This window comes from Micropterus dolomieu, linkage group LG20, assembly GCF_021292245.1.
Source record: "Micropterus dolomieu isolate WLL.071019.BEF.003 ecotype Adirondacks linkage group LG20, ASM2129224v1, whole genome shotgun sequence".
Lineage (NCBI taxonomy): Eukaryota > Metazoa > Chordata > Actinopteri > Centrarchiformes > Centrarchidae > Micropterus > Micropterus dolomieu.
This window is the reverse complement of record NC_060169.1, coordinates 22,205,793-22,231,401: the sequence shown is the minus strand read 5'-3', so window position 1 is coordinate 22,231,401 and position 25,609 is coordinate 22,205,793. Positions and strand designations below refer to the sequence as shown.

At 39.2% G+C, this 25,609-nt stretch overlaps 1 protein-coding gene across 1 annotated transcript in view; it reads left to right on the top strand.

Annotated features, from left to right (window-relative positions):
* Positions 1–25,609, top strand: part of LOC123959318 (CUB and sushi domain-containing protein 1-like) — a 364,541-nt gene that overhangs the window by 314,504 nt on the left and 24,428 nt on the right. Inside the window, exons 43-55 of the mRNA XM_046033278.1 lie at positions 119–232; positions 2,356–2,472; positions 2,821–2,892; positions 5,914–6,060; positions 8,609–8,797; positions 8,909–9,094; positions 9,969–10,166; positions 11,973–12,146; positions 17,040–17,213; positions 17,523–17,696; positions 20,171–20,359; positions 21,672–21,848; positions 23,629–23,814. Coding sequence (XP_045889234.1) covers positions 119–232; positions 2,356–2,472; positions 2,821–2,892; positions 5,914–6,060; positions 8,609–8,797; positions 8,909–9,094; positions 9,969–10,166; positions 11,973–12,146; positions 17,040–17,213; positions 17,523–17,696; positions 20,171–20,359; positions 21,672–21,848; positions 23,629–23,814 — 2,097 coding nt within the window. The remainder of the gene's footprint in view (positions 1–118; positions 233–2,355; positions 2,473–2,820; positions 2,893–5,913; positions 6,061–8,608; positions 8,798–8,908; positions 9,095–9,968; positions 10,167–11,972; positions 12,147–17,039; positions 17,214–17,522; positions 17,697–20,170; positions 20,360–21,671; positions 21,849–23,628; positions 23,815–25,609) is intronic.

Below are 25,609 nucleotides of genomic sequence, written 5' to 3'. Positions count from 1 at the left end.
GTATGTGAGTAGTAATATAAACCTTTTAATATTTGTGCAGGGATTTTTACTTGTGCTGTCATGAAGACCCAACTCTGCAGAAACACTTAATAGAAGTTTTATTTATTTCCTGTGGTAGGTGATATTGTGAAGTACCGCTGTTTACCTGGATACACATTGGTCGGAAAGGCAGAGCTTATGTGTAAACTCAATTCCCATTTGCTTTTTGAAGCCCCGCCCCCAACATGCCAAGGTAAGGCAACACTCCCAAACACTATACACAATACACTGCATACGCTATGTGCATGTCAGTGTGAAATTCAGATGGTGATGCTTTATGGTTTGAATCTATAGTTAACTGAAGTTGTGTCATGTAAAAATGTTCTCCAAATAAATGTATCCTTACAACTAAGCTTATCAAATTATACTTTACCAATCTTTGATCTATAGTTCATGTTGGAGCATTTCTCTGATGTTAGCATTTATGGTTTCAATAGCAAATAATCATTCAAATTGTCTTGTTAAACTGAATTTACTGTATATAGGACATGAATTATAAGCTGATATTAATGTGTAAAATCGGGGGAGGTCCCTTTCAATCAATTATTTAGAAAATATATTTAAGAGGTGGTATTATGGTTTTTGGCTTTTTCCCTCTCCTTTATTGAGTTATATATCTTTTTTGTGCATGTAATAGGTTTGCAAAGTCCACCCCAAAGGGAGTTCCCATCTGCCACAGAAAATACTGCTCTGAACTGCTTGAAAACAGCTCGTTTGTAGTCCAGCCTTTACTTCCCTTTCTTGTGACGTCACAATGAAAATAAGTGTCATAATGCTCGCCTAACGACTAGCCGACACGCCCTCAACACTGAGCACACCTCTCCTCTCCTTTCCAAACACTAGCTACCCTCATCATTTAGAGACAAGATGTATCACTCCATAGCTAAAACAAAGCCTTCAACACAGGGTGAAAAGAGGAGCTGCAGCAATGTGCAGTATGAAAAATGCAGTATGTTTTTTTGAAAATTAAACCATGTAAACCTGTTTTGGTACAACCCCTAAATAGGATTTTGAACCTGAAACCTGAGCATAATATCACCTCTTTTCACCTCTTAGCACCCATTGTTCCATAGCATTTATATACGACAGTGAATCACATAAAGTGATGGTTATATTATCACACATTTGATGATGAAGATGAAGGTAATTTTATCTCATCAGGGTCTTGAGTCATTTTTCACCAAAGAAATGAGTTTTAATGCAAAATGGGGGTAAATAAATAGATTAAAGAAGATATATAGTGCTCAAACAAATGTGGCCTTAATTACCGACATTGCATCTAGAAAAAAAGTTGTGTTTTGAGCAAATGGTGCAATACTTCTTACTAAAACCCAGCTATGTAAAAGCAGCACAGCATCATTTCCAGTGGTTTGTCACATGTCATTTTTGGAAATGTTAGCAAATTCCTGACTGAAGTACAGTAGCCTTTTTACACAGGCAAACATTTTGGCAAAAAATATCTTGAACTTTTTCAAACATTTGAAAACTATACAAAAACCTGCTGCTCTTTAACCCAAAACCCCATCTTCCTTTTCCAATGACTGTATTTCTGTCATAGGTAACACGTGTTATTGTAATAAAGCCGGAAAAGTGTAGCAAAGTTCGAAGGAGCTACCGGCTGCTGCATCTACACGCGCTGCCGGTTATGTAATGTTACACCATTGGTACAGTTTTTCATCATCCAACAGTCCTAGTGTTGTGTGTTGAAAATGTTAGATAGAAAACTTATGTGAACCTATTCCACTTTTTCATTTCCTTATATTACTCAAAAGTTGTTAAATGTGTTTATTCAGTAGACATTTGATTTTTCAGACTGAAGAGATTTCAGGAAAGTTATATTATATAATATTATGTATTTTCAGTTAGCAGCATTAACGCATCAAAATTAGGACGTTCTGGTAGCTCCTGGTATTTCAATTAGACAACTGAATACTGATTTGAATTTCTATATTGAGAAAAATGTTTTTGTGTTTAAGAGATGCTCAGCCTTCGTCATCATGTGGAATGAACAGACTCTCCATTCCATTGTAAAGCAAGTTAATTACTCTTGTAAGAGGACAGGCAACCAAAAGGCTCCCCTGCACAGCTTAGAGTTCAGTTCCTTTGGAATCCTGTTACCTACCAGTCGTCACACAGAAAAATGGGGAGAGGCTTCTAGAGTCTCGCTTGTGCTCAGGAAAAACAATGTACAATGGAATTCAGCCGGTAAACAAGAACGGAGAGATGGGTGGAAAGGACGCACATTGGGAGAGTTGCTAGAATCCGGAAATATACAAAAAGTCAGAAGAGTTTTCACTTTGTCTTTTCCTCCTCCAGCCCAATGCCCAGCCAATGAGGAGCGGTCATCATCATCAGGAGTGATACTAAGCCCCGGGTTTCCTAGCAACTACCCCAACAGCCAGACATGCTCCTGGCTGCTCCATATGGTTGCAGGTACAGTTTGTGCCGAGGGGGTGCAACCAATACAAGTCTAGACTGCTGTTTATTATGTGTGTGTGTGTGTGTGTGTGTGTGTGTGTGTGTGTGTATGATTATATGTTGTGTAGTGTGAGAGACTGTCTGTATGCAGCATTATTGTATGTACAGTACATTTTATGGAATGCTGGTATATGTAAAATACAGGATGTGTCAAAGTGATGCTTACAAGGCAGTGTGTATGTGCATCTGCTCTTTGGTTTGTGCATTTGTGTGTGTGTGTGTGTGTGTGTGTGGTATACCCTTTCTATATTGCATTTTGCAGGGTTTTGGTTGTGGTTGTAAATAATTTGTTTTGTTTCCTAGGTTACACCATCAATATCTATGTAGAGATGTTCCACAGCGAGAAACAGTTTGATGAACTGGAGATTTTTGATGGTATACAAAGCTTTTCCTCCCTATTTTTGCTACACCTAGATGCACACACACACGCACACACGCATACACAAAAGCAGCTTTAATTCATGTTTGTTTATGAAAAGTAGCACGACACTTAATAAGATGCACAACACTTAATTCTCATTTGTGGTGTTGGAATCTCCGACCATGTTCCATAACACATTATAACCACCGACTCTGCCTCGTTATAAATACACTTTAGTCAACATTTAGAATTAGTGATATAAAATGGAATAATAGCTTATAGTAATGTTTAAAGTTATATAGCATGTCTTTGTTTGCTTTAAGTAAAGTGTTAAAATATCTATCCCTGCATAATATATTACAGGTGGACATAATACCATATGAACTAATTATAAGACCTTATAACACATAATTGTTTGCTTTAAGTAAAGTGACACACATTTTGCGCAGGAAAACAAATTTTATTTATGTTTCTTCACTTTATGAACAATCTGTATGAATTTTGAACATTTTGCAGTTTAGCACAAAAATACAACATAATTACATCAAGAAAACTCATTCTCAGGGTGGTGAAAGATCGCTCAAGAAAAGACCTGTTGCCGACCAACATCATGTAAGAAGAGGCTCAGATGTTATCACAGATGAATGGCGAGCCTATGGACAGGCCCTAACAGATGCACTGGACAAAAGACAACCACTTCACAAAACGTAGCCTATTAAAAGACATTTTAAAGTATCTGAATGGGTATACTGTTACCTAGCGCTAACTGCCCTCACTTTTTCAGCAGTTGCGGAAACAACAGACTTAACGGACACACTGTGACCTACACTGCACATGTTCTGCCAGACTGACAACTTATGAAGTAACTTAAATATTTTCCTCCGCTAACTTTCACCGTCACATTCTGCTGCTCGCTCTCTCTCATTCATAATTCATTCAAAGACCAGTGTTGTATTCGACGTATTTCGCCGCTGCTGAATAAATGACCACGCTACAAAAATTTCACACGGTCATCAATATGACTGCGACATTGATTTTCACCGGCACACCGTGCTGCAACACTCATCATTGTTTTGGCTCCCTGTGTGCAAAGTGAGTGTGTGTGCCAGCGAAAGAGAGAGAGCGAGCAGCAGAACGGGGAGAACATGACGGTGAAAGTTAGCGCAGGAAAATATTTAAGTTACTAGCTAACATCTCCCCGGTCTTTAAAGAACGATTTTGGCTTAGGGCCTGGCCATAGGCTCGCCATTCATCTGTGACAACATCTGAGCGATCTCTCACCACCCTGACAATGAGTGTCCTTGATGTAATTATGTTGTGTTTTTGTGCTAAACTGCAAAATGTTCAAAATTCATACAAATTTTTCATAAAGTGAAGAAACAAGTTGTTTTCCTGCGCAAAATGTTTACTTAAAGCAAACAATTAGGGCTCATGTCCACTAAAGCGCTTTTTTCTGACGCCAGCATCTTTTTTCAGTTAATTCCAATGGGAGAGTTTTTCCAAGCTGGTAAAAACGTCAGGAGTGTGACGAGGCACTGAGCGACTTTTCCGCGCTGGGCAGTTTTTTTCCGGCCGCCGAGAGTTGAAAAATGTTCAACTTTGGGAAAAACGCTGCACTCTTCACTGTCAGTTTTTACCCACCCGTCCAATCACATTGCAGGAAGGGCCGGACAAACACCGCACCGAGCACATCCGATCTTGAACGAAACCATGTGCCTACTCGCCGAAGTGTTTCCTCGCCTGCAAAATCTCATGAATCCACGTACGGACAGTCTGTGCTCTCATGTTTCAGCCTTCTCTTCATGCAGAGCAAGGGCCAGAGCAAGTTGGCCTACATACTTTGTGGTGACATTTTTGCATCCAGTAAAATTAAGTAGGCTACCCTACTTGCAGCACATCGCCTCCACGGAAATTATGTATCATAGCAACCACAATGTCTTGAAAAAAAACACTGCGCCTCCAAAACGCACCCTAGCGCTCCCAGCTAGGCGTTTTCAGAACATATAACAATTGTTATAATGTCTTATGGACGCATTATATCATGTTATAAATATATGCATAAGTCATTATAGCAATGACCTTCATAGAAAGTGTTACCAGATTTTTAAAATCATGCACAGCTTAGTTTCTAAAACAGCAAACATACATACAAGCCAACAAAACACAAATTAGATCTTACTAGCTTTTGAAATATGTCATTTGTATTGGAATCCACTCGCAGGGATGAGCATATATACTGCCAATATGTTTATCTCGCTCAGCTCTGTCTATTTGTATTTATCTTGCCTGGTCCTAAAAAGACTAGCTGCCTTTGATGTTGCTGACAGCAATGGCATCACTGTGGAGTAGACGGCTGTGACTGGAGTTGTTTCTGATTCGCATTGTTGAAAGGAACAGAATTTCAATAGGTGTCAACATTAATTCAGTTTGTCTTTGTAGGCCATTTTAAACGAAACATTTTAAATTAATGATACATGGCTATATGTAGAAACTCTACAAACTCTAGTGCAAAATAAATTCATAGATGCAAGCTGTGTCTTTCTAAACAAGACCACACTTAATCTGAGCTGCAACCACTTGGTTCAGACAATCGGCATGAGCACAGGAGGGGGTTGTGGTCAATAAACCAGAGATTGAGCTAAACAATATGCTTTGATCAGAATACATGTACAACAAGTAATTTGGGTGTTCTAAGCAATTTAATGATGCTGTCACACTCATGTGTTCCATGTCTCAGTAACAATAAAACACATTCTGATTGCAGCATATTGTTTATCGCCGTCTCAGGTTAGGCTAATATTCCTCTGGGAGATTGTAAGATTATTGGAATTTGTGAATTTACTGATGCGGACATGTGAAAGAAGTAATATTTGTCAAAGTTTATCCCTGTCATGGCCCACCTTTCCCTCCAACACGCATGCAGGCCACTAAATACAATGACATATGATATATATACATGCATAAACATGAGACCATAAAATATACAGTACACTGTACACACAGTTGTTCTGTGTCTCATTCATTTGTTTCTCTAGGATCCTCAGGACAAAGCCCTTTGCTTGTCGCTCTAAGTGGTAACCACTCATCTCAGCTAAACTTCACATCTAAAACAAACCAGCTCTATCTACGATGGTCCACTGACCACGCAACAAACAAGAGAGGATTCAAGATACGATATTCAGGTACATACATTATGTTTCTTTTTCTATCATTCCTATTGTTGAGTGTTACTCTGCTTATTGTCAGCTAGTAACCATGTTGTCATTAGGAGAATAATATCAGCAAAATAATACCTCAGCCATCTCCTTATCTATTGTAGATGCTTTAAATCTTAAAGCATCTAAATAGATCCTATCTTAAAGCTTAAGATATCATACATGTGTCAGTTTACTGGTCAGTCTAATTTGTTCTCTGCTCTAGGTATTTTTTTAAAATTCAAATTAAATTTAAATATACATTGCTTGCCTTGTCATGAAGGAAAGCTACCTTGTAAGTTTGTTTGTGGCAAACAAGAGGATGAGTGTACCACTATGTTGAGAAAACTGCCAACTGTTTTCTCTGCTTTATCTCTGCTTTCACTCACAGTACATACAATTTTTTACCCGTGCTGCTATGTTGAAAAATCTTTGATTAATGTTGGCTGAAGTGATTTGTCTCTACTAGCATGAATAACGAACCCCAACGCCTTTCTTATCGTGAAAATTAATTGATGCATCAAGGATCCTAGGTGCCTGAGCATGATCATTTAGAAAACACTTCTAAATGGAAATGTTCTTTTTAATGCATTAGGCTAATTAAGAGTGAATGAGATTTACTAAATCCAATTTGTGAATTTGACAATTTGTTTCAGATTGAGTGTATTATCTCTACAGGTTCTTGCCAGCACTGTGTTATGACCATTAGCCTTGTTCGATTTGGGTTGTGACGTTTTTCAGCTGCCACTTAATCATAGGTTTTAACTTGTTAAGAATTTGTTGAAGACGGCTGCCAATCTCAGTTACAGAAAATTGATTGTAGAGACTTTTCACTCATTATACACTTATCATACACTGTTCTGTGCTCTGGTGTCCTTTATATTGAAACATACCATACATATAGTAAAGTATGTATTGTATATGTATGTTTATCATGTGTGTGCATGTATTATCTCTATCAGGGTCCTCTATCAGGGGTGCTTTGGTCAGGCTATTAACATGTACGGGAGGTAGTATGTTTTAAGTAAGTATCAGCAGTGGTAGTAGTATCAACAATATTTATTATTAAAATGTCTACAGCAAGTGTGAGAACCAAGCTATTATATTTTTCACATAAACATTTAAGGCTTTGTATTAGTCGCTAAAGCAATTTCAAACCAAAGCCAAACTAAACAAGTCTGTCACTGTCTCAGGGAAGCATTGTTGTTGGTAGTTGTCACAGATAGGTAAAAAGATGATGACAAAATAAAAGTAAAAGCAGCCAATGTTAGCAGAAGAAGAAGCACACCACTGCAGTGGATAAAACTATGAATGCTGCGCAATTTCTGTGTGTATTGATAACTGTTTGGCTGGCAAATGTCTGGTAAAATGATTTTAAATCACTGAAAGCCAACATAGCAATATGGTGTGTGTCATCTTTTGCCTCTAAATTATCCATTACCCTGCAGCTGTTGGAGAAAGGCACAACTAACTAACTTGCTGCATTTTCTAGTATAGCACAATGCACAGGATATGAGATCTCATTTCACAGGAAAGAAACCACTTCAGCACATATCTGATTATCCTGTCTACATATGCACAATTAGATTACATTCATAATATATAATTTGACAGATTCCTGTCAAATTGTCAATTAGATACGTTCTAATATATAATTTGACAGATTCCTGTCAAATTATATATTAGTACGATCTTACAGTTAAATATAGGCGTGAAGTTTGTTTTTTTCCAACGTGATTTGAGATTTTTCTGGAAAAGTCTCAATAAAATCACCAGTGCAATTCAGTTCTCTTCTTCTTGGAACATCAACTGATCCAAGAAGAAGAGTTCATATCCTTTTTATTACAATAATAAACATTCAGTAGTAATGAATTTAAGGAATGGGCCTTCATTTCCTGACTTTAATAAGATATAAAATTAGTGGTGCAAATAGAACTGGTTGATATTAGAGCAGATAGAGTGAACCAAAGAGAGGTCAAATGACTCATTGGGGAGAGGATGACATAAGATACTTCTTGAAAATAAAGGTTTATAAATGAAAATGAATAATTACACATTTAGTCTGTTGTCCTGAGCGTAGTGGGAAAGTCATTCCACCAATGTGAAGCCAAAAGGGAGAAGAGCCAAGGCCAGGTTGAGCAATGACCACATCAGACAGGGAAGAGAGAGCCAAGTGGCCGATTGTGGCGTGTTCTGCCGGATGTTTAGATTGCTCTCCATGCTCTAGCAGTTATGCTTTTATAATTCAGGAAGACAAAAACATTACATTACCTGTAAAAGTATCAGAAAAAGTACTTTATTTGCTACCTGTTCTAGAGTATTCTGTTTGTGTCTGTAACTTGTTCACAGGTTTTTGAGTCACTATATGTTTTGTAATTCACTGACAGCTGTAATGCCACAATGGACATGGATGATATTTGATATGTCTTTTATCCAAAATGCCTGGTAATGAAGGCATCAGTGCCGTAATGTTGCCAGACCTACCTACATTTTTAAAAAATTTTTCTTCTGCCTCTCTTTGTTTCTGTCTCTCCAGCTGCCTACTGTAGCATTAATGATCCTCCAGTGAATGGGGGCGTGGTCAACCGAACTAAACTCCGTCCAGGTAGCAGACTTCAGTTCTACTGTAACAGAGGTTACCGCCTGGTAGGCTCAAGCAATGCCACCTGCAGGCTCCACCCCAATGGGCTTTTCCAGTGGGATGCACCACCACCTTTTTGTCAAGGTACAGGTCATTTTTAAGTATATTCTTCGTCATCTAAAAGTTGATAAGCATTAAAACCTTACAGTTTGAGAAGGATTTCCCTACAGCACTTCTCTCTTTGTGTTGCAACAGCTGTCTCATGTGGAATCCCCCAGTCACCAGGCAACGGTAGCTTCAGCGCTAACCAGTACACTGTTGGTAGCCAGGTCACCTACCATTGTAATCATGGTTACCACCTGGACCCTGGGGTTCCAATGACAGCAGTGTGTTTGGAGGATGGCAGTTGGAGTAATGTTGCCTCAGCATCCAGATGTCTACGTAAGTATTTTTTAACAATGATTTAAGGACAGTCAAGAGTGTGAGTAGACAAAAAGAAAAATCTTAACTCAAGGTCCACTTACTAGCTATTTCTGGAGCTTTTCACTGCATTGTGCAGTCTTTCCCAGTGGACAGAGTGAAGTTTGCTCAGTTTTCATGGTTGTCTAATGTCTGTGTGCCACGAGATGCAGTTGAAAGCAATAAGCTAGTAAGTTGAGTTGCAGTTTTCTATTTATCAAACTAATGTTTCCACGGTCAAGAGTAAAATATCGTCAGTGTATGACTGACACTGTATGAAAAACATTTACTATGCACAATATTAATTATTTTAGATTAGATTAAACAATATCAATGTAAACCAACTGGTATAGTTTCAAAGTTGTTTAGCTGTAACATGCTGCCAGTGTGTGATACATTAATGGACAATATGATATTTTAAAAATGTCTTTTGTTCATATTGATTAGCATTATAGACATTTGCAAATGGGGGTATTATGTATTGGATCATTTATTATTGAGTAAAATTAATGGTATGCTGTGCATGGAGTAAATGTATGCATTTTAATTTATGTATTTGTACAGTTTCTTTCTAAACAGGGGTGGGATATGAACAAATATTTTTGTTTGTGTAGAGAAATGAAAGTTTGAAATTCACAGAAATGCATATCGCCATTTACATTATGGATTGGACCCATATATAATATTATAGATTTTATATCAAATTTATAAATTATAGATTATAGAGACTTGTGTATTATTTAGTGTTGGCATGTGCTGTATGTAAACTGAAACTATATGGCAGTAAATCACTAATGGTTAAGGACACACATGAAGCTTTTATTAAATTGTAATTTCATTACATTTTATTTTCCAGCCATCCACTGCCCCAGCATTGAGGGCACCTTGTCAGATCACATGACCTACCGCCTGCTTTCTGGTAGGTCGGGAGAGTTTGGTTCTATGGTGATGCTGGAATGCTCAACAGGGTACTATTTAGGTGTAGGCCATCGAACTCTTCGCTGCCTTGCCAACGGGACCTGGGAGGGGTCAGATGACCCAGCTGCATGCAAGAGTAAGCATTTATACAAACATGAACACCCTACATGAACACATTACTATCCTATGCAAAAGAAATCTCAACTGCTACTGTCAGATTTATTTTGCTCAAAATCAATCTTTGAACAAGTTAAACCTGCAGTGCAGAACTTTTGTCTCCCGTTCTGGCAGTGAGAGTTATTACACAAACACTGTTAACGCGTGCTCATGGTGGCGGATGCCTGCATGTGAGCTTGACCCAGGCTCGTGTTCAGAAATAGTTGCAAAAATACAGAAGAATTTCCACAGTTCCAAGACAATAATCCGTTATTTAGGTAGACTAAATGTAATAGCTACATAGCCTATTCCAAATATTTAACAAATACCAGCCTGTCCAAGAGCAGCAACGCAACATCCGTGTCTGCCCTCAGTCCCTTCTCTTCTGTCAGCATTCTCCAACAAGGAAAGGCTACACCAATGGTTATTTGTGTCTGTCCTTGCCGTCGATCACTTTCCTTTTTTGACGATGAAGCAATGGAGTTGTGTCATCTCTGTTCTATCTCAATTCAAGTTGCTTTATTGGCATGACTGCACACAATACAACGTCGCCAACAAATATTAACACAAAGTATGCAATCAAAATAAACTCTCTCCACAGGACCCTGGTTTGCTCCCCCCTTCAGCTCTGGTAATGCTGGTTGGCATAAAGGTCTTCACAACTGGTGCTCCAGCATGGAAATGTCAACACAAACACCAGATTTAAAAACTCCAGAGTACTGCAAATAGTAGCGTAATCAGAATTGTGTGAATTCATTTAGCCAGGGCTTGATTGTAATGGACGTTCATTTATATGTAAAAGTCCTGCACTCCAACTTTAATATATACCGGTGTATATATATGTTTTCTGCGCTTGTTCTATTGGCACTCAGGCTTTTATATACATTTATGAGTCTAAACAGACCTAAAGCCATATATAAGATTTTATTACAGGAAATGTTTCGCACTCCCTTGTACATATTTGCGTTGTACGGACTGCCACAACCTGTCATGAATAAGTTATCAAAACAGCGTACCCACCCTGGCACAAGCAAAACAGCTGGAAAAGTCAGAGAAAGTTATTGCTCTGATGGATTTGCTTCTTTTGTGCCAAGAAAGCATGTGCTTTGCAGTTAGTTTGAGAGGAAGCATGGCCGTGTATAGTACTGGCTGCCACAGGTAGGTTTGATAGTCGGAAAGGGACAGCTTGACAGGGAGCTACTTTCCGTGTGAGCCTGTGTATGTTTCTCTATTTCCCTTACTACTTCTTTTATTTTAAAGTCTTACCAGGGTTATCTCAACCACTGCATATTGGTTTGGGACTGTGATAATTATTTTAAACAAAAAAATAAATCTATCTTACATTATAACAGTGTTTTTTAAACTTTATTTAAATACATTTTCAATTTATGTCTATATGTGTATATTTTTTCATGATCCAGTATTTGAGTTGACCTACCTAACACTGCAGCAGCTCCGAGGGATTTGGCAATGTAACAGAAGTGTCTATTCTTCAAGTTGGCCAATGGTTTAGAAACAGTGTCTCCAAGGATATTAAGGGGGAAAGATCTTATATCTTCTGACCTAAATCTAATTCAGCAGGTATTGTATTGGAAAACTACATTTACAGTGTTTAAATTCAGGATGACAGTCTATGAAGACTTGGCAACATAACCCATTTCAAATTCAGATTTTCGGAAACACAGAAAATATAACTGTACCAGTTTCCCCATAATGCTATGTAATATCTAATTTCCAGTGTCTTTTTGTAACAACATGATCTTATCATATTTATGCTATTATTTAGTCATCTCCTGTGGTGAGCTTCCTTCTCCACCCTTTGGGACCAAACTGGGGACGTTGACTACATTTGGAGCAACTGCAATCTTCATGTGTAACCACGGTTACACACTGGTCGGGTCTCATGTCAGAGAGTGTGGCGCTAACGGGCTTTGGAGTGGAACGGAGACCAGGTGTCTAGGTAAGACTGATCAAACATGTAAAGATGTGCATTGTGTTGTGGTCTATCCTAACCGACTTTGGGATAAATATATCGATATCAATTTTATTTATATAGCACACTTAAAACAACCAAGGTTGACCAAGGTGCTTCACAGGTTAAAATACAACAACAAGACACTACTTATACAGTAAAAGTACAGCAATTACATACAGTACATTAAAATATAGAGTATACGATATATAGTGATATTAAAATTGCCAGGAATAATAAAAGACTTAACTCGAAGGAAATGCCAAAGAAGAGACATGTTTTTTATAGTGATTTAAAACGTTCGAGAGTTGGGGCAGTTCTGATATGGACTGGCAGGTTGTTCCACAGGTTAGGGGCAGCTACACTAAACGCTCGATCGCGTCTGGTTTTAAGTCTGCTTCTGGGTACATCCAGGAGGAGGGGATTGGTGGATCTCAGCACTCTAGCTGCAGTATGAACGTGAAGAAGCTCTGTTAAGTACAATGCAGCCAATCCATTAAGGCATTTAAAAGTAAGATTTTAAAATCAATCCTGTAATGAACAGGAAACCAGTGGAGGGAGCGCAACACGGGTGTGATGTGGTCCCTCTTCTTCTTTCCTGTCAGGAGGCGGGCAGCAGCATTTTGGACTAACTGCAGGCGCTGAGTAGATGACTTGTCTAAGCCTACATATAGGGAGTTGCAATAGTCAAGGCGGGAAGTTATAAAGGCATTAATCACCCTCTCCAAAATGTTTGGAGGGAGATAGGTCTTTACCTTGGCTATAGTTCTCAACTGGAAAAAGCAGGATCTAACAGTGGCGGATATCTGTTTATCAAATTTAAACGCACTATCCAATACAAGACTCCTCACAGTTGAGCGGTTGTTTGAAGTTAAAGGGCCGAGAGAATCTACATCAAGCAGTTCAGGGTGTCCAAACACTATGATCACTATGAAGTTTAGGTTCATCTAGGTGATGATGTCCTTCATACAGTCAAGCAGGGGCTGCAGTGAGCCCTCTGTTTTTACATTCAGGGGCAAATAAATTTGAATATCGTCTGTAAAACAGTGGAAAGAGACCTCATACCTCTCAAAAATGGAGGCCAGGGGCAGCATATACAAAGAAAATAAGAAGGGGCCTAAGACAGAACCTTGAGGGACACCACAGGTAAATGGGGCTGTCTCAGAGGAATAACCACCAAGGTGGACAGAGAAGCTCCTATCTTTTAGATGAAACCACTTAAGTGCAGTACCTTTGATTCCCACACAATTTTCCAACCATGACAAGAGGATTGAGTGGTCAACAGTGTCAAAGGCAGCAGTGAGGTCTAAGAACACTAGGACGGCAGAGACTCCTGAGTCAACAGTTAAAATCAGGTCATTAAAACTCTTAAAAGTGCCATTTCAGTGCTGTGACGGGGTTTGAAGCCAGACTGGAACTTTTCATAAACATTATTAATTAAAAATGTTTGCAGCTGGGAAAAAACTACTTTCTCCAGGACTTTAGATAAGAAAGACATTTTAGAGAGGGGCCTGAAGTTAGAGAGAACAGAGGGGTCGAGATTTTCCTTTTTTAGCAGGGGCTGTACAACAGTGCGTTTAAAGGAGGACGAAACATAACCAGAGACAAGACAGGTATTTATCAATGACAAAATACATGGTCCAACGGTATCAAAGACTTCTCTAATCAGACGAGAGAGAATGCTGTGACAATTTGTGAGCCGCAGATGATGGACCACCTCAGATAGGGAGGAGATTGAGATGGGCTCAAACTGATCTAGGACCGCAAGGCACATAGGAGGAACAGAGGGATCATGGTCAGAGGATGTGGTTACAGAAGATCGAAGAGCAAAAATCTTCTCAACAAATAATTTTAGGAAAGAGAGGTGTAGGTGTAATAGGAGCAGAGTTTCGGGGATTTGTAATGGTGTTAAACATATTAAAAAGAACCTGTGGCCTGTGACAGTTGTTGGCGACCAGCTTAGAAATAAAATCAGATTTTGCAGATTTTACAGCTCTCTGATAGTCAGATAGATATTGCTGTAGGATTTCATATGACACTCTGAGTTTCTTTCTTCCACCTTCTCTCAGCTTGCAGACATGCACGTCTGAGCGCACGGGTGGAGTCATTCAACCAGGGCTCTGAAAGTGCTTTAGTGCGTTTCATCCTCAAAGGAGCTACAGAGTCCAAGATGTTTGTGCAGGTTGAATTAAAAAGAGTAATAAGTTCATCAGCACCAGTAGCATCACCTCCATCCAAGTTATAGAGCACAGAGTCTTTGAAAGCAGCAGAGAACTGTGCCGGGGTTTGACTGTTAATTACATGACGGCAGTGTGCAAAAGGAGATTTGACCACAAAACATGGGACTGTAATCATAAATAAGACAGGGACATCTGAAATACATACGTTACAGATTTCATTTACATGAGACAGCACTTGGGTCTAATGTGTGTCCCTTTTTATGCGTTGGGCCAGACACCGATTGAGTGAGATTAAAAGAGTTAAGAAGATTTAAGAAGTCTTTAACAAGTCTTTAATTTAAGTTTGCTAACACAGCATACATGTAAATTAAAGTCACCACAAATTATGAAATGGTCACAGTTTAACCTGACACCTGCTATAAAATCAGCAAACTCGGAGAAGAGGCGTTAAATTAGCAAAGCTAATCAATAATAGTTACACAAGAAATTCAACATTTTGAATGGTGTGAACCATCGAAACCAGAAGAGAGGGCAAGTTCATTGGGAATAAAATGTTGTAAGCTGTTATGAAATAAAATCAAAGTTTTGTAATCAGCTTGCATTAAAGATCTCTTGTATCATTTATTTTTTTCATTTCTGCATAAAATCCAATTTGATTAGTGCCTTGTTTCAACGGTCAGACTGGCTGTAATGCCAATTTAAAGGGCCATTATGTACAAAATAAAATACATAAAATGTGATTAAAAATCATTCTGGTTGTCTGCTGTAAGCAGTGGTATCACTAGATTCCACAGTCATAGAGAGACTCTAAGCCGTGTGTAGTACTTGTTACGTGTCATGAACTTTCGTAAAGGCCATTTTTAATGGAAATGTGTAAACTTATGTACTTAGGCTTCATTAATAAATATGGTTGTGACAGGTGCCTAGGTAAGGTCCATGAAAATTAGACCAGCAAGTGAGATAAACTGTGCACATGCTTCAGTAACTCAAATGATATGCTACTGAGACATGTTATTACTTAAAACATTAAGCTCTGACCAGAGATGATTAATCCTGATTTTACATGCACACTCTACTCCAGTGATTCAGCCTTGGAGTTACAGGCCTGAGTAAGAAGCTATATGCAGATGCCCATTTCATGTGATGAATGTATAAATCAAGGCATGTCCACATTCACATTATTATTCTGAGATTACAATGCTAACAAGGGCAGGTAAAATATACCTAACTAATATAACTCCATCAAGCTCATAGAAATGGAGTGTAACAAGTTGACAGTTCTGTCTAATATCAGACAAAGATGTGGGTTTTATTTGGTTCAACTAGCTGTACTGCATTTCTCAACACAGACTGCAAATTCACTGGGTTCGTATTAAGACTGAAAAGTTATCATCACATCAAGTCACATCAGGATGTTGTTTATTACGCATGGAAAAAGTGACCAACCTTGAAAGTTTGATTGAAGTCAAGCTATGTGAAGTTCTTTCCCAAGAGGTGTTGCATTTTGCAAGTGCTGTATTATACTGTATTGTTCCACTTTTAAGTCTATTTTTAAAAGATTACCCCTCTACACCCCCCAAAATATATGTTTAGGGCTTCCATCAGTCTCACGCTTGTTTAAAAGTAACATAATATCGTATGTTTATAATGAATAGATCATATGGTCAGTGATGTTGACACTGGCACACATTAATGTTAAGGTTCCACAATCCTTTTATATACATAATCTGATTTTATGGAATTTTATTCAGAATTTATTGAAGAGATTTGTCTCTTTAAAAAAGCAGAACATCTGTTCCTCACAATTTTGGAAAGGCTATAATTTGTAGTATTTCAGTGTGGAATATTTGACACATTCCTCTGTGTATTCTGTTGGCTCAAATATTGATGGCACAATAAATCACAATTTGCTTCAGAAAAACTCTTAGACATGTTTACTGCTCTAAACTGTTTTGGTATTCACGATAAAACTTTCTACATCTGGTGTGTCCTAATGATTTTATAAAATTAGACTGAACAAAGAAAATAAAAAAGGAAAGACAGAAAGAAAGAAAGAAAGAAAGAAAGAAAGAAATCCAAAGACTTCTGCAAAATAATCAATGTTCTAGATGCCTGTTTTTACAGCATTAATCATCATTCACGAAAGTGTATAAAATCGTTTGAGAAATGTGAAATACATCAAAATGTACTGGGCCTCAGTTATTGACTTCATGAGGCACAGAAACATGAAGCAAGGGATTGACTGAAATGCGGGTGATTGGTCTCTTAATAGTTGTAATGGTATTGAATACAATTCAATGATTCTCCACACCTAAGCTCTCAAGATGTGTCCTGCAATTTATGTGCTCAAGTTTTACGAAATCATGAAATTATGTGGTACTTCAAGGCCACTTTAACAGACTTTTAGTGCATCTGTAATTGCTGCATGGTTAGGCCGCAGTCATGGAGCTGTGCTGTCTTTGTATATTGATTTGCAGATGGGCTGATGACATCACTCCCCCGACATTCAGAAGTTTAAGTACTGAGACAGCGCCTGTAAATCACTTGGCAATCTAACTGTTGTCTTTTAAGGTCGTAACTACGGGAACAGTGAACCAACACTGATGACTTTAAAGCCCGAGATAGGGAAAGTGAGGAAGAAGGAGAAGAAGTTGTTTGTCCTTATACTGCATTAATCTCATTTCATTTCTTCCTATTCTAGCTGGTCACTGTGACTCTCCAGATCCTATAGTCAATGGCCACATTAGTGGAGATGGCTCTAGTTACCGTGACACAGTGGTGTACCAGTGCATGTTAGGATATCGTCTAATGGGCACATCAGTCAGAATCTGTCAGCAAGACCATCGGTGGTCTGGAACAACACCCGTCTGCGTCCGTGAGTACTTTATAAAACTAAAACCATTGTAGTTCATCTCTAAGTATAATAATATAATTATTTATCACTCTTTCTTTTAATATGACAAGCTAAAAAGAATGTCCTATGCAAAGGAAGTCCATTGCACACAAGAGTCTTAGCCTTTCTGGGTTTAAATTGTTCTTTTAATGACTTTTCCTGCAGCATCTATATGTTCCAGCAAAACGTTTAAAATATCACAAAATATCTAGTGGGAAATACAACAATGCTACACATGATACTTTTCTCCACACCTCACACTTCTCATCATACTTCTCTCTACTCCCTCAGCTATCACTTGTGGTCACCCTGGAAACCCAGCCAACGGGCGAACCAATGGCAGCGAGTTCAACCTCAATGATGTTGTCAACTTCACCTGTAACAGAGGTTACATCCTCAGTGGAAATGCTCGTGCCCAGTGCCGACTCAATGGACAGTGGAGCAGCCCCCTACCTGTCTGCAAAGGTCACACACGCACATCTTAACACAGAGTCACTTAAAAAACCATGTAAATCCCTGTAAATGCTTGATTTAAATCCACTATTCAGATCAGAATGTATAGGAGACAGCAAGATAAGATGGTGTTGGCTTTCGGTTTACCTCTGGTATTTGTTATCTTCATCCCTAGTTGCTCCAGAGGCGTGTGGCCTCTCAACAGGGCCAGCCCTGACAGTGTTGGAGCCCTTGGCGAGATATTATATTAATTATATAAAGAGAAACGCTAAATTCACTAAATTCATGCTGCAGTTGAAAATTCAAAATATTTTAAAAAGTATAGAACATAATGCAGTAAGACTCTCAGGCATTCTGTTGCTGTTGCTTTTAAATATGTTTTCTCCTATAGAAAATAAAATAAAAGAATAAAGTCCAAAATAAAGTCCCTGCTGAGTCAACACACATGATTTAGTCTTCCCTCCCCTTTTCTATCTTTTGTTTGGCTAAGTAACCTCTTTAAATGTGCAGAACTGGCACCTTTTCACCTCAATGATAAATTAATTCATTTTAATTCAGTTACAAACTCCTGAACTTTAATAGCTCCTGTGTTTCAGCAGGTTTTCTGCTCATGTTCACAACATTCTGCACATTCAGAATCTATCCCACATATCTGTGTTCCTGACATGTCAAGAAAAAAAGTTGTAATATTTTGAGACTAATGTCATCATTTAGTTATTGCTCGGCTAATACAGTAAGAACGTATGACAGACACAGAACTGGAAGGGACAGGCAGGTTAAAAAACTATGAAAAAAACTAACTGAAAACAACCACAGCATGTTGACTTCAGCACATCTGATAAAATGCAGCTCACTGTCCCAAAGAGAGCAAGGTTGTGCTTGAGTTGTTACATTTTTCTATTGCAAATCTACCAGCTATGTTACTACTCTGCCGCTCACAACGAGAGGTAGGTGCCCTTGTTACAATCTCGGCATACTCTGTTGTCGCATCAGCTGGGAGGAGTGGGTTCACACCGAGTTGAAAATTGTCTCTTGCAGTGCCCCCGGTATTTTGTACCCTAGGCAAGCACCTATGTCACCTTTGCCAAGGGCCGGCCCTGCCTCTGACATATATAGTAGTTGTGAGTCACATTGGATAATTGTTAAAAGTAGTTGTGCGCACACGCATTGGCATTGTGGTGGATGGCTGTGGTAGACATTTCTAGTGCCCTCACCTTTGTTTTCACTTTCAGATAATTTCACTGAGGTCGCCAGCTCCTTAGGTCCTAGCAGTTGGCGAGTAAAATGTCATCATAACCAAATGGAATCATTGCCACAGTGACAAAAATTAGCATGCATTCAGTATTTGTTGGCCCGATTTGCTTCTAGCTACATTATGTCAACTGGAACATTTTTGGCCAAATCTGCTGCCAACAGACTGTAAAATTTAGAAGTGAATAATTGTAGCTTAAACACACACTTACCATTAAGCTGTATTCAGCTACATTCAGTGTGGGGTGTGTGTGTGTGTGTGTGTGTGTGCGTGTGTGTGTGTGTGTCTAAATAGACTCAATAATTCATATGTGCACACACACACACAGCTGGATACATGTCCAGAGACACGTTCTCCTCCTCTGCTAACCATGCGTGGTCGTTACACTACAAGCCTCCCAACACCTCCGTGAGTGTAACAGTTATGATAGTAAAACAGACACACGCACAATGGTATTCTGCACAGTCATGTCAGCAGATCAATATGACATAGCTGCTCATGGGTTTTCCATTGAAGTGATTCATCCTCACTTACTTGCTTTTTTCATCTCCCTCACTATTTCTGTCTCATCCCTGTATCCCTCTCTCTCCCTCCCAGCAGCAGCTGTCAATTATGAGACTGAAACTTTCTTTGTTCCCATAGGGTGCCAGACACACACACACACATATCCATGTCCCCCATGGACTTGAATTTGAGTGAATGTCAGTCTCCCCTGTGACATGTGGAAAATAAAACTCCACTCTTATTAGACTGGCATCCACCCAGAGAGCAGGACAGAGTAGAAGGGACCTGAGGAAAGAATAGAGAACAAAGAAGTACTCTAGAAAACAGTTTAGCAGAAGACCTGAACAGATCAACAAGGACAAAAGTACCCAACCCCGTCCTGTGTTCTGGTGGCTGTTCTGAGCAAGTTTTAGTTAAGTGTGACTGATCCACACTGTTATTTGAGTGTGACATTTCTGAACTGTACAGTGCCTTCAAAAAGTCCCGCAATGGAAAAAGTACATCTGGCATATGTACTTTCTGCAAACATTCCCAAAATGCAACTTTTAAAAAACAACAGTCATGCTACAGTACACTTGTCAGCAGTAGTATTTGAATACTAGTTGTTTTGTGCAGTCCGTACCCATATGTATCCATGTAAACCATTTGGGCCTAAACAACGTGAAGAAAAATCTATATAATAAAAACTGTTTAAATAGGTTCCAACAGTGGCTTCTGCTCTCTTCTGCAGTGGTGAACTGTTCTGACCCCGGCCATGTGGAGAATGGCGTGCGCCAGTCTGGCCTACGTTACCCAGAAGTCTTCAGCTATGGCGTAACTGTGGCAATCCACTGCAAACGAGGCTTCTATCTCCTGGGTTCTGCGCTCCTCACATGCCAGCATGATGGACGATGGGACCGACCAATCCCTCACTGCCTAGGTATGGATGGACAAATACAAGCAGTTTGAGGATTACTTGAATAGAGAGAAACAATGTCAATACAAGTTTTGGAGACAAGGGAGACGGAAGCAGAGCGCCAACAAGCAATAAAATTACATTCATACGCCTATAATGCAAATGTTTGTCCTATAGTGAGAAGTTACAACTTTATGGAATTCAGCAAAAGAATTTTTAGTACACATAGGTAGCTGGATTTATATTTATTTTTCATTGTATTCGTCAGGAAAAGTGATTTGTAGAGCGAAATGGCTGGAAGAGCCACTGGGAGGAAGATGAGGGGCGAATGAGAAACTGAGAGAATAGGAGAGGGTTCAAGGGAGGAAATGGGAGGGAAGTAATCATAAAAGGAGGACGAGAGTATGAAAGAAAGAGGCTTAAAGTTTGTGTGTGTGTGTGTGTGTGTGTGTGTGTGTGTGTGTGTTTGTGTGTTCGGAAAAGGTGAGCATCTCTTAGGGCAATAGGCATTCTTGTCAGAGAGCTACCATAGCTGATAGAAACATAGAGATTAAACTAGAGAGCGATAGAGAGGATGAGTCTGATTCAGAGTTGGAGAGAGATCCAGAGAGAGGCGAACAGGGCCGCAAAATGAGGACACAGGAACAGAGAGGTGGAGATGAGGAGTCAGACGGAGAAGGAGAGAGGGGTAGACATCGGTGAAATTCTGGTGTCTGTGCATCAACCATTACATTCGAGAAACAAAGTCTTATCGGAAAATTGGGGGGAGAGGGGTGACGACTGAGGGGCAAGGAGAGGATGGAGCAATACAATTTGGGGGTAAGGGGAGATATCGGAGGGCCAGTCATTTGGCAGAAATTGAAAATCGAGAGCAGTTTCATATCTGTGCCCTCCAGAAACCTGTGCTCTGTAAAATGTCGATTTTTCCAAAATTGAAGCAAAAGCTAGAAGTTTTTTTTTGACTGATGTCTGTTGCTTTGACTTTTTCTACCTGAAGGGAATATAATTTGAGCCCTTTCACTTACTCGGACAATTCAATTAAACTCAATTAAAAATAAGTGTTACTGTCGTGACTTTATACTGCCATACAGTGTACGCAAAGCAGTATGGGTTATGTTTAGTCATGTGTCTATGTAAATTATATTGCAAAATTACAACTGTTACAAAAAGCGAGTGCCTAGGTTTTAGCACCCATACCACATAACTGCAATGTCCTCGGTTTGATTCCAGCAGGAGACCTTTGTTGCATGTTCTATCCTTCTCCTTTTACACACTAACACCCCCCCACCCCCCCTTCTCTCTCCCCCTGTCGTTCCATCTCTCACTGTCTCTGCAGCTATTTCCTGTGGTGACCCGGGTGTACCCCCTAATGCAGTAGTATCTGGAACCCACAGTTGGACATACGGTTCAGTGCTGCAGTACTCTTGTCTGCCTGGAGGAATGCTGGTGGGCAATGCTACTCGCCACTGCCAGGAGGACGGCACATGGAGTGGAGCACCACCGTACTGCACTGGTAAAGGCACACTGGTCGATAAAGCAGAGAATGTCGAGTGTTTTTTTTTTTTTAGATTGTTGGCAACATGCTGGCTGTCTGGTTAACAGTGTTTCTAAATCTTAAGCTATAATCCAGCAATTATTACCACCCATTTAAATCAACATCTATACTGAGACTGCCAATAGGAAAGTGTGCATCATGAAATTACAAGAATTCCCATAAAAGTTATGGGTGAGTTTACAAGATGATGCTATATATAGATGCTATACATCAGGCCACATAAATACAAACAAAAACTACTGAATAACAACAACAACCAAAAGACACTGCTCAAAATCAAAACTCTGTGACGCAAGGGAACTAAAGTCACAGAGTTTAGTTTAGTAGTGAGTAAGAGCTGTCTAAAAATATCATCCCATCAGGTGCAACAAGAGTTTGCCATATCACACAAGCAAGTCAGTATGAAAATGTCTTCAGGGTGTTGTTGCTCCAGCATAACACACGGCATAATGTCACCTTTAGCCTACACTGCTCTATATGACAATAAAGGGTTCTAACTATAATCGACAGGTAAATATGATTGACAGTCCAGGGTCCCTGTGAGTTTCAGAATTTCATAAAAAGATCAGCACTCACTTCTCAACTGGATTTGCTTTTGATATGGACTGTAAACAGATAATGACAGTGGTAGACTTTCAATAAGGCCAGTGCATACTATAGCTGAAGGTTATTCCTCATGAATCTAGGCACATGAGAATGTGTTACACGACAGGACTTTGCCCATTTACATAGTGCAAACTGTTGCGAGCTGCTCATATCTTTGATTAAAATGACCTACTTTCTAGCTTACTGACAACTAGGCACTCTATTACTATGCTGTCCTTTCATGGCATCGTCTTTGCTCCACAAAAAAAAAAAAAACTTTCTACATAAGACACAAGAGAGAAAGCTGTTCAATATTTTCAACACTTTTTTAAACAGCGTAATACAAAAACCGAGTGCCCAGTGTGTAAGAAACGAGAAACGAGGTGACAGAGTGCTGGTTTACTGCTCAGGTTGTAAGTGCTCCTCTACAGTAGGCTTACGCAGATCCCACAACACTACAACTGATCATTTCCAAACCCAGCGTCAACTGTCTCAACGGCTGAAATGCAATAAGCTTACTCTGCTGGCCCCAAAACAGAGCGCTCAACAGGGTAGAATCCATCCTGCAGACCTCATTGAGATGCAAGACGCTGCATTTGGAGCTGTACCCTGTTAAACTCACAAATCCCTACCGATGGAATTTAAGCTGCTAAAACTGTGACACGCTCAGTGCTTTTAATGCTAGAACAAGTTGGTATAGCCTAAATGCAAAGTACAGTTCTACAAAGTCTGGGTATCTGTATATGTGTGTCACAAGACCGAGTAGGCAAAATTTGTGAGGCTATGAGATGACTAATATATATTTTTGTTAATGTTATTGGCCTGTAGCATGAAGGCAGGCATATACTTTTAGCATGGTGGCCACAGTGACAGACAACCTCCGATCCCTGTTTTTTACCATTTAGTTACATAAAATCACTAAACCCTATTAGGAGACTAATGGACATCAGTTGAATACACCTGCTGTTTCACAGCAGGATACATTAACTGTATCAAGTGCATTTCGAATTTCATGTGGTTAAGTGTGTTTCTATTTTTGTGTCTCATCAGTTCAGGACTGCATAGGGGTCCTTGGTTGCTTCGGTGGTGTGCATGTGCCTGTCTTTTGGTGTGTGTTTGGTACATTAACTTTATGTCTCTGTTCTCGCTATAGGTGTAAGTCCAGGAGTCTGTGGAGACCCAGGGATGCCTCCCCACGGTGCCCGTCTGGGAGGGGAAGAATTTAAAACCAAGAGCCTGCTGCGTTTCAGCTGTGAGGCGGGATATAGTCTGATTGGCTCAGCCGAGAGGACCTGCCTTCACAACTGCACCTGGAGCGGCACGCAGCCTGTCTGTCAAGGTGCGCAAGCTTACATGACTCCTTTAAAAGATGAAACAAAAGCCATTAGACGCAGCAAACAAATCGCATTTGTTTATCATAGAGATATCATTGCATCATCATAGCACTTGGTTCTGTAGTATTTTATATCAAAGCAGTGGATTACTGCTGGAGTCAAAATAGATATTTGGTTGTTGTGCACAGTATTCTATTTATGTGCACCTTGATTGACCCTGTTTTATAGTAAGAGACTGCTGCTTGCTTTATACAATGCACTTGGATTTTTGCTTGCTGAGCAAATGTTATGTGCATATGTCTGTTTAGAAAACATCATACATTTTGATACCAAGTTATCTCTGTCTCAATTCAGGTTAACTTTGGGTCCCAACCTAGATTCTGTAAAACATTGCTGTAAAAATAAACATTGCTGTAAAATGAGTGCAGATTTTGTATAAACCCACAGTGTATTTGTGGCATATGGACTTAATTATTCAGCATTTTATGTGAAAATAAATCAGTTCAGCCTCCAAAGTTGAACAGCTTAATCTTCTCTTCTTCAGAGAATACAGTAGCATCAGGCTACTTGGCATGCTACTGACAAGCAACTAATCCATTACCAAATATAGTTTGAAGCATGTTACATACATTGTACATTATACACATACTTTATATTGTGTAAGTGAAGCCTACAAGTTGCTTTTACATGCATGTATTGAGATGGATTTAATTCATAAAATTAAGTAGAAGTAAGTAAATATGTATTGTTAAATGTAGTATACGTTTAAATTAAGCTACACACAACACAAAAATCAATCATTTATAGTACCTTTTGGCATTAGTGGTGATCTAATATGTTGACAAAATTTACATCATTTAACAGAAAAAAAACATGTTCATGTCATGTAAGAGGTTTGTGGAAGTAGATGTTTGTAGAAAAAAAGCATGGATATTCAATGTTTATGTGTGTGTGCAATGATATCTGATATCTGTGTGGCCCAGATACAAAGGATTGAAGTGTGTCACTCCTCACTAACTGAACTGGATCTTCCATAGCACTATGGTAATAAACTGCGTCCTATACAATAACAGCTTTCAAAGACACTCTTTAAACCATTGGGGGTTTAGGGGAAATTAAAGTGGGTCCCCATGGTGCTATAGTGACACTGGAATCCATAGCTGCTGCCTGTGTTACTTTTCCTATTCACCACTACCGTATGTTGTAGGCTGAATAAAACACTGCTGACATTAACTCCATTGTCTGACGCAGATTTTAGATTCAGTTAGATAGATGGGCTGTTATAGCAGTAATTTGAGTGGATAGGGGGAGAAAGAGTGAGTCATGCAGTTTCAGAGTACTATATTATATTATTGTGACCGAAAACACCACAACTATACTAAATATAGAATGCTAAAAGGCCACACTGACTTAAAGGACGAAAATCAGATCATGAACAAATAAATGTGGCTGTGAAATGGCAACATTTGTTCAAGAATTTGCTGATTTATAAAAAAAAAAGCTAGTTTTAATAGAAATGTGTAATATGATTCTCCTTCATAACAGCAATCAATGTTTTCAGATCGTATTCCATTTTGGAAAAAAATCTTGCAACCCTCTCCTGAAACTACAAGTACAAGACACTGAAACAGTGCTGTGAACTATATTAAGCAGTAGTCCACCTATAGTATGACAATTAAGTACTGAATTTTACTTTTGTTTGCCTACATGTACTAAATCCCGAATGTCAAAATCTAGCCCTCTACTCGCACACCTTAGAGGTGTGTGTCTGTTTGTGTGTGTGTGTGTGTGTGTGTGTGT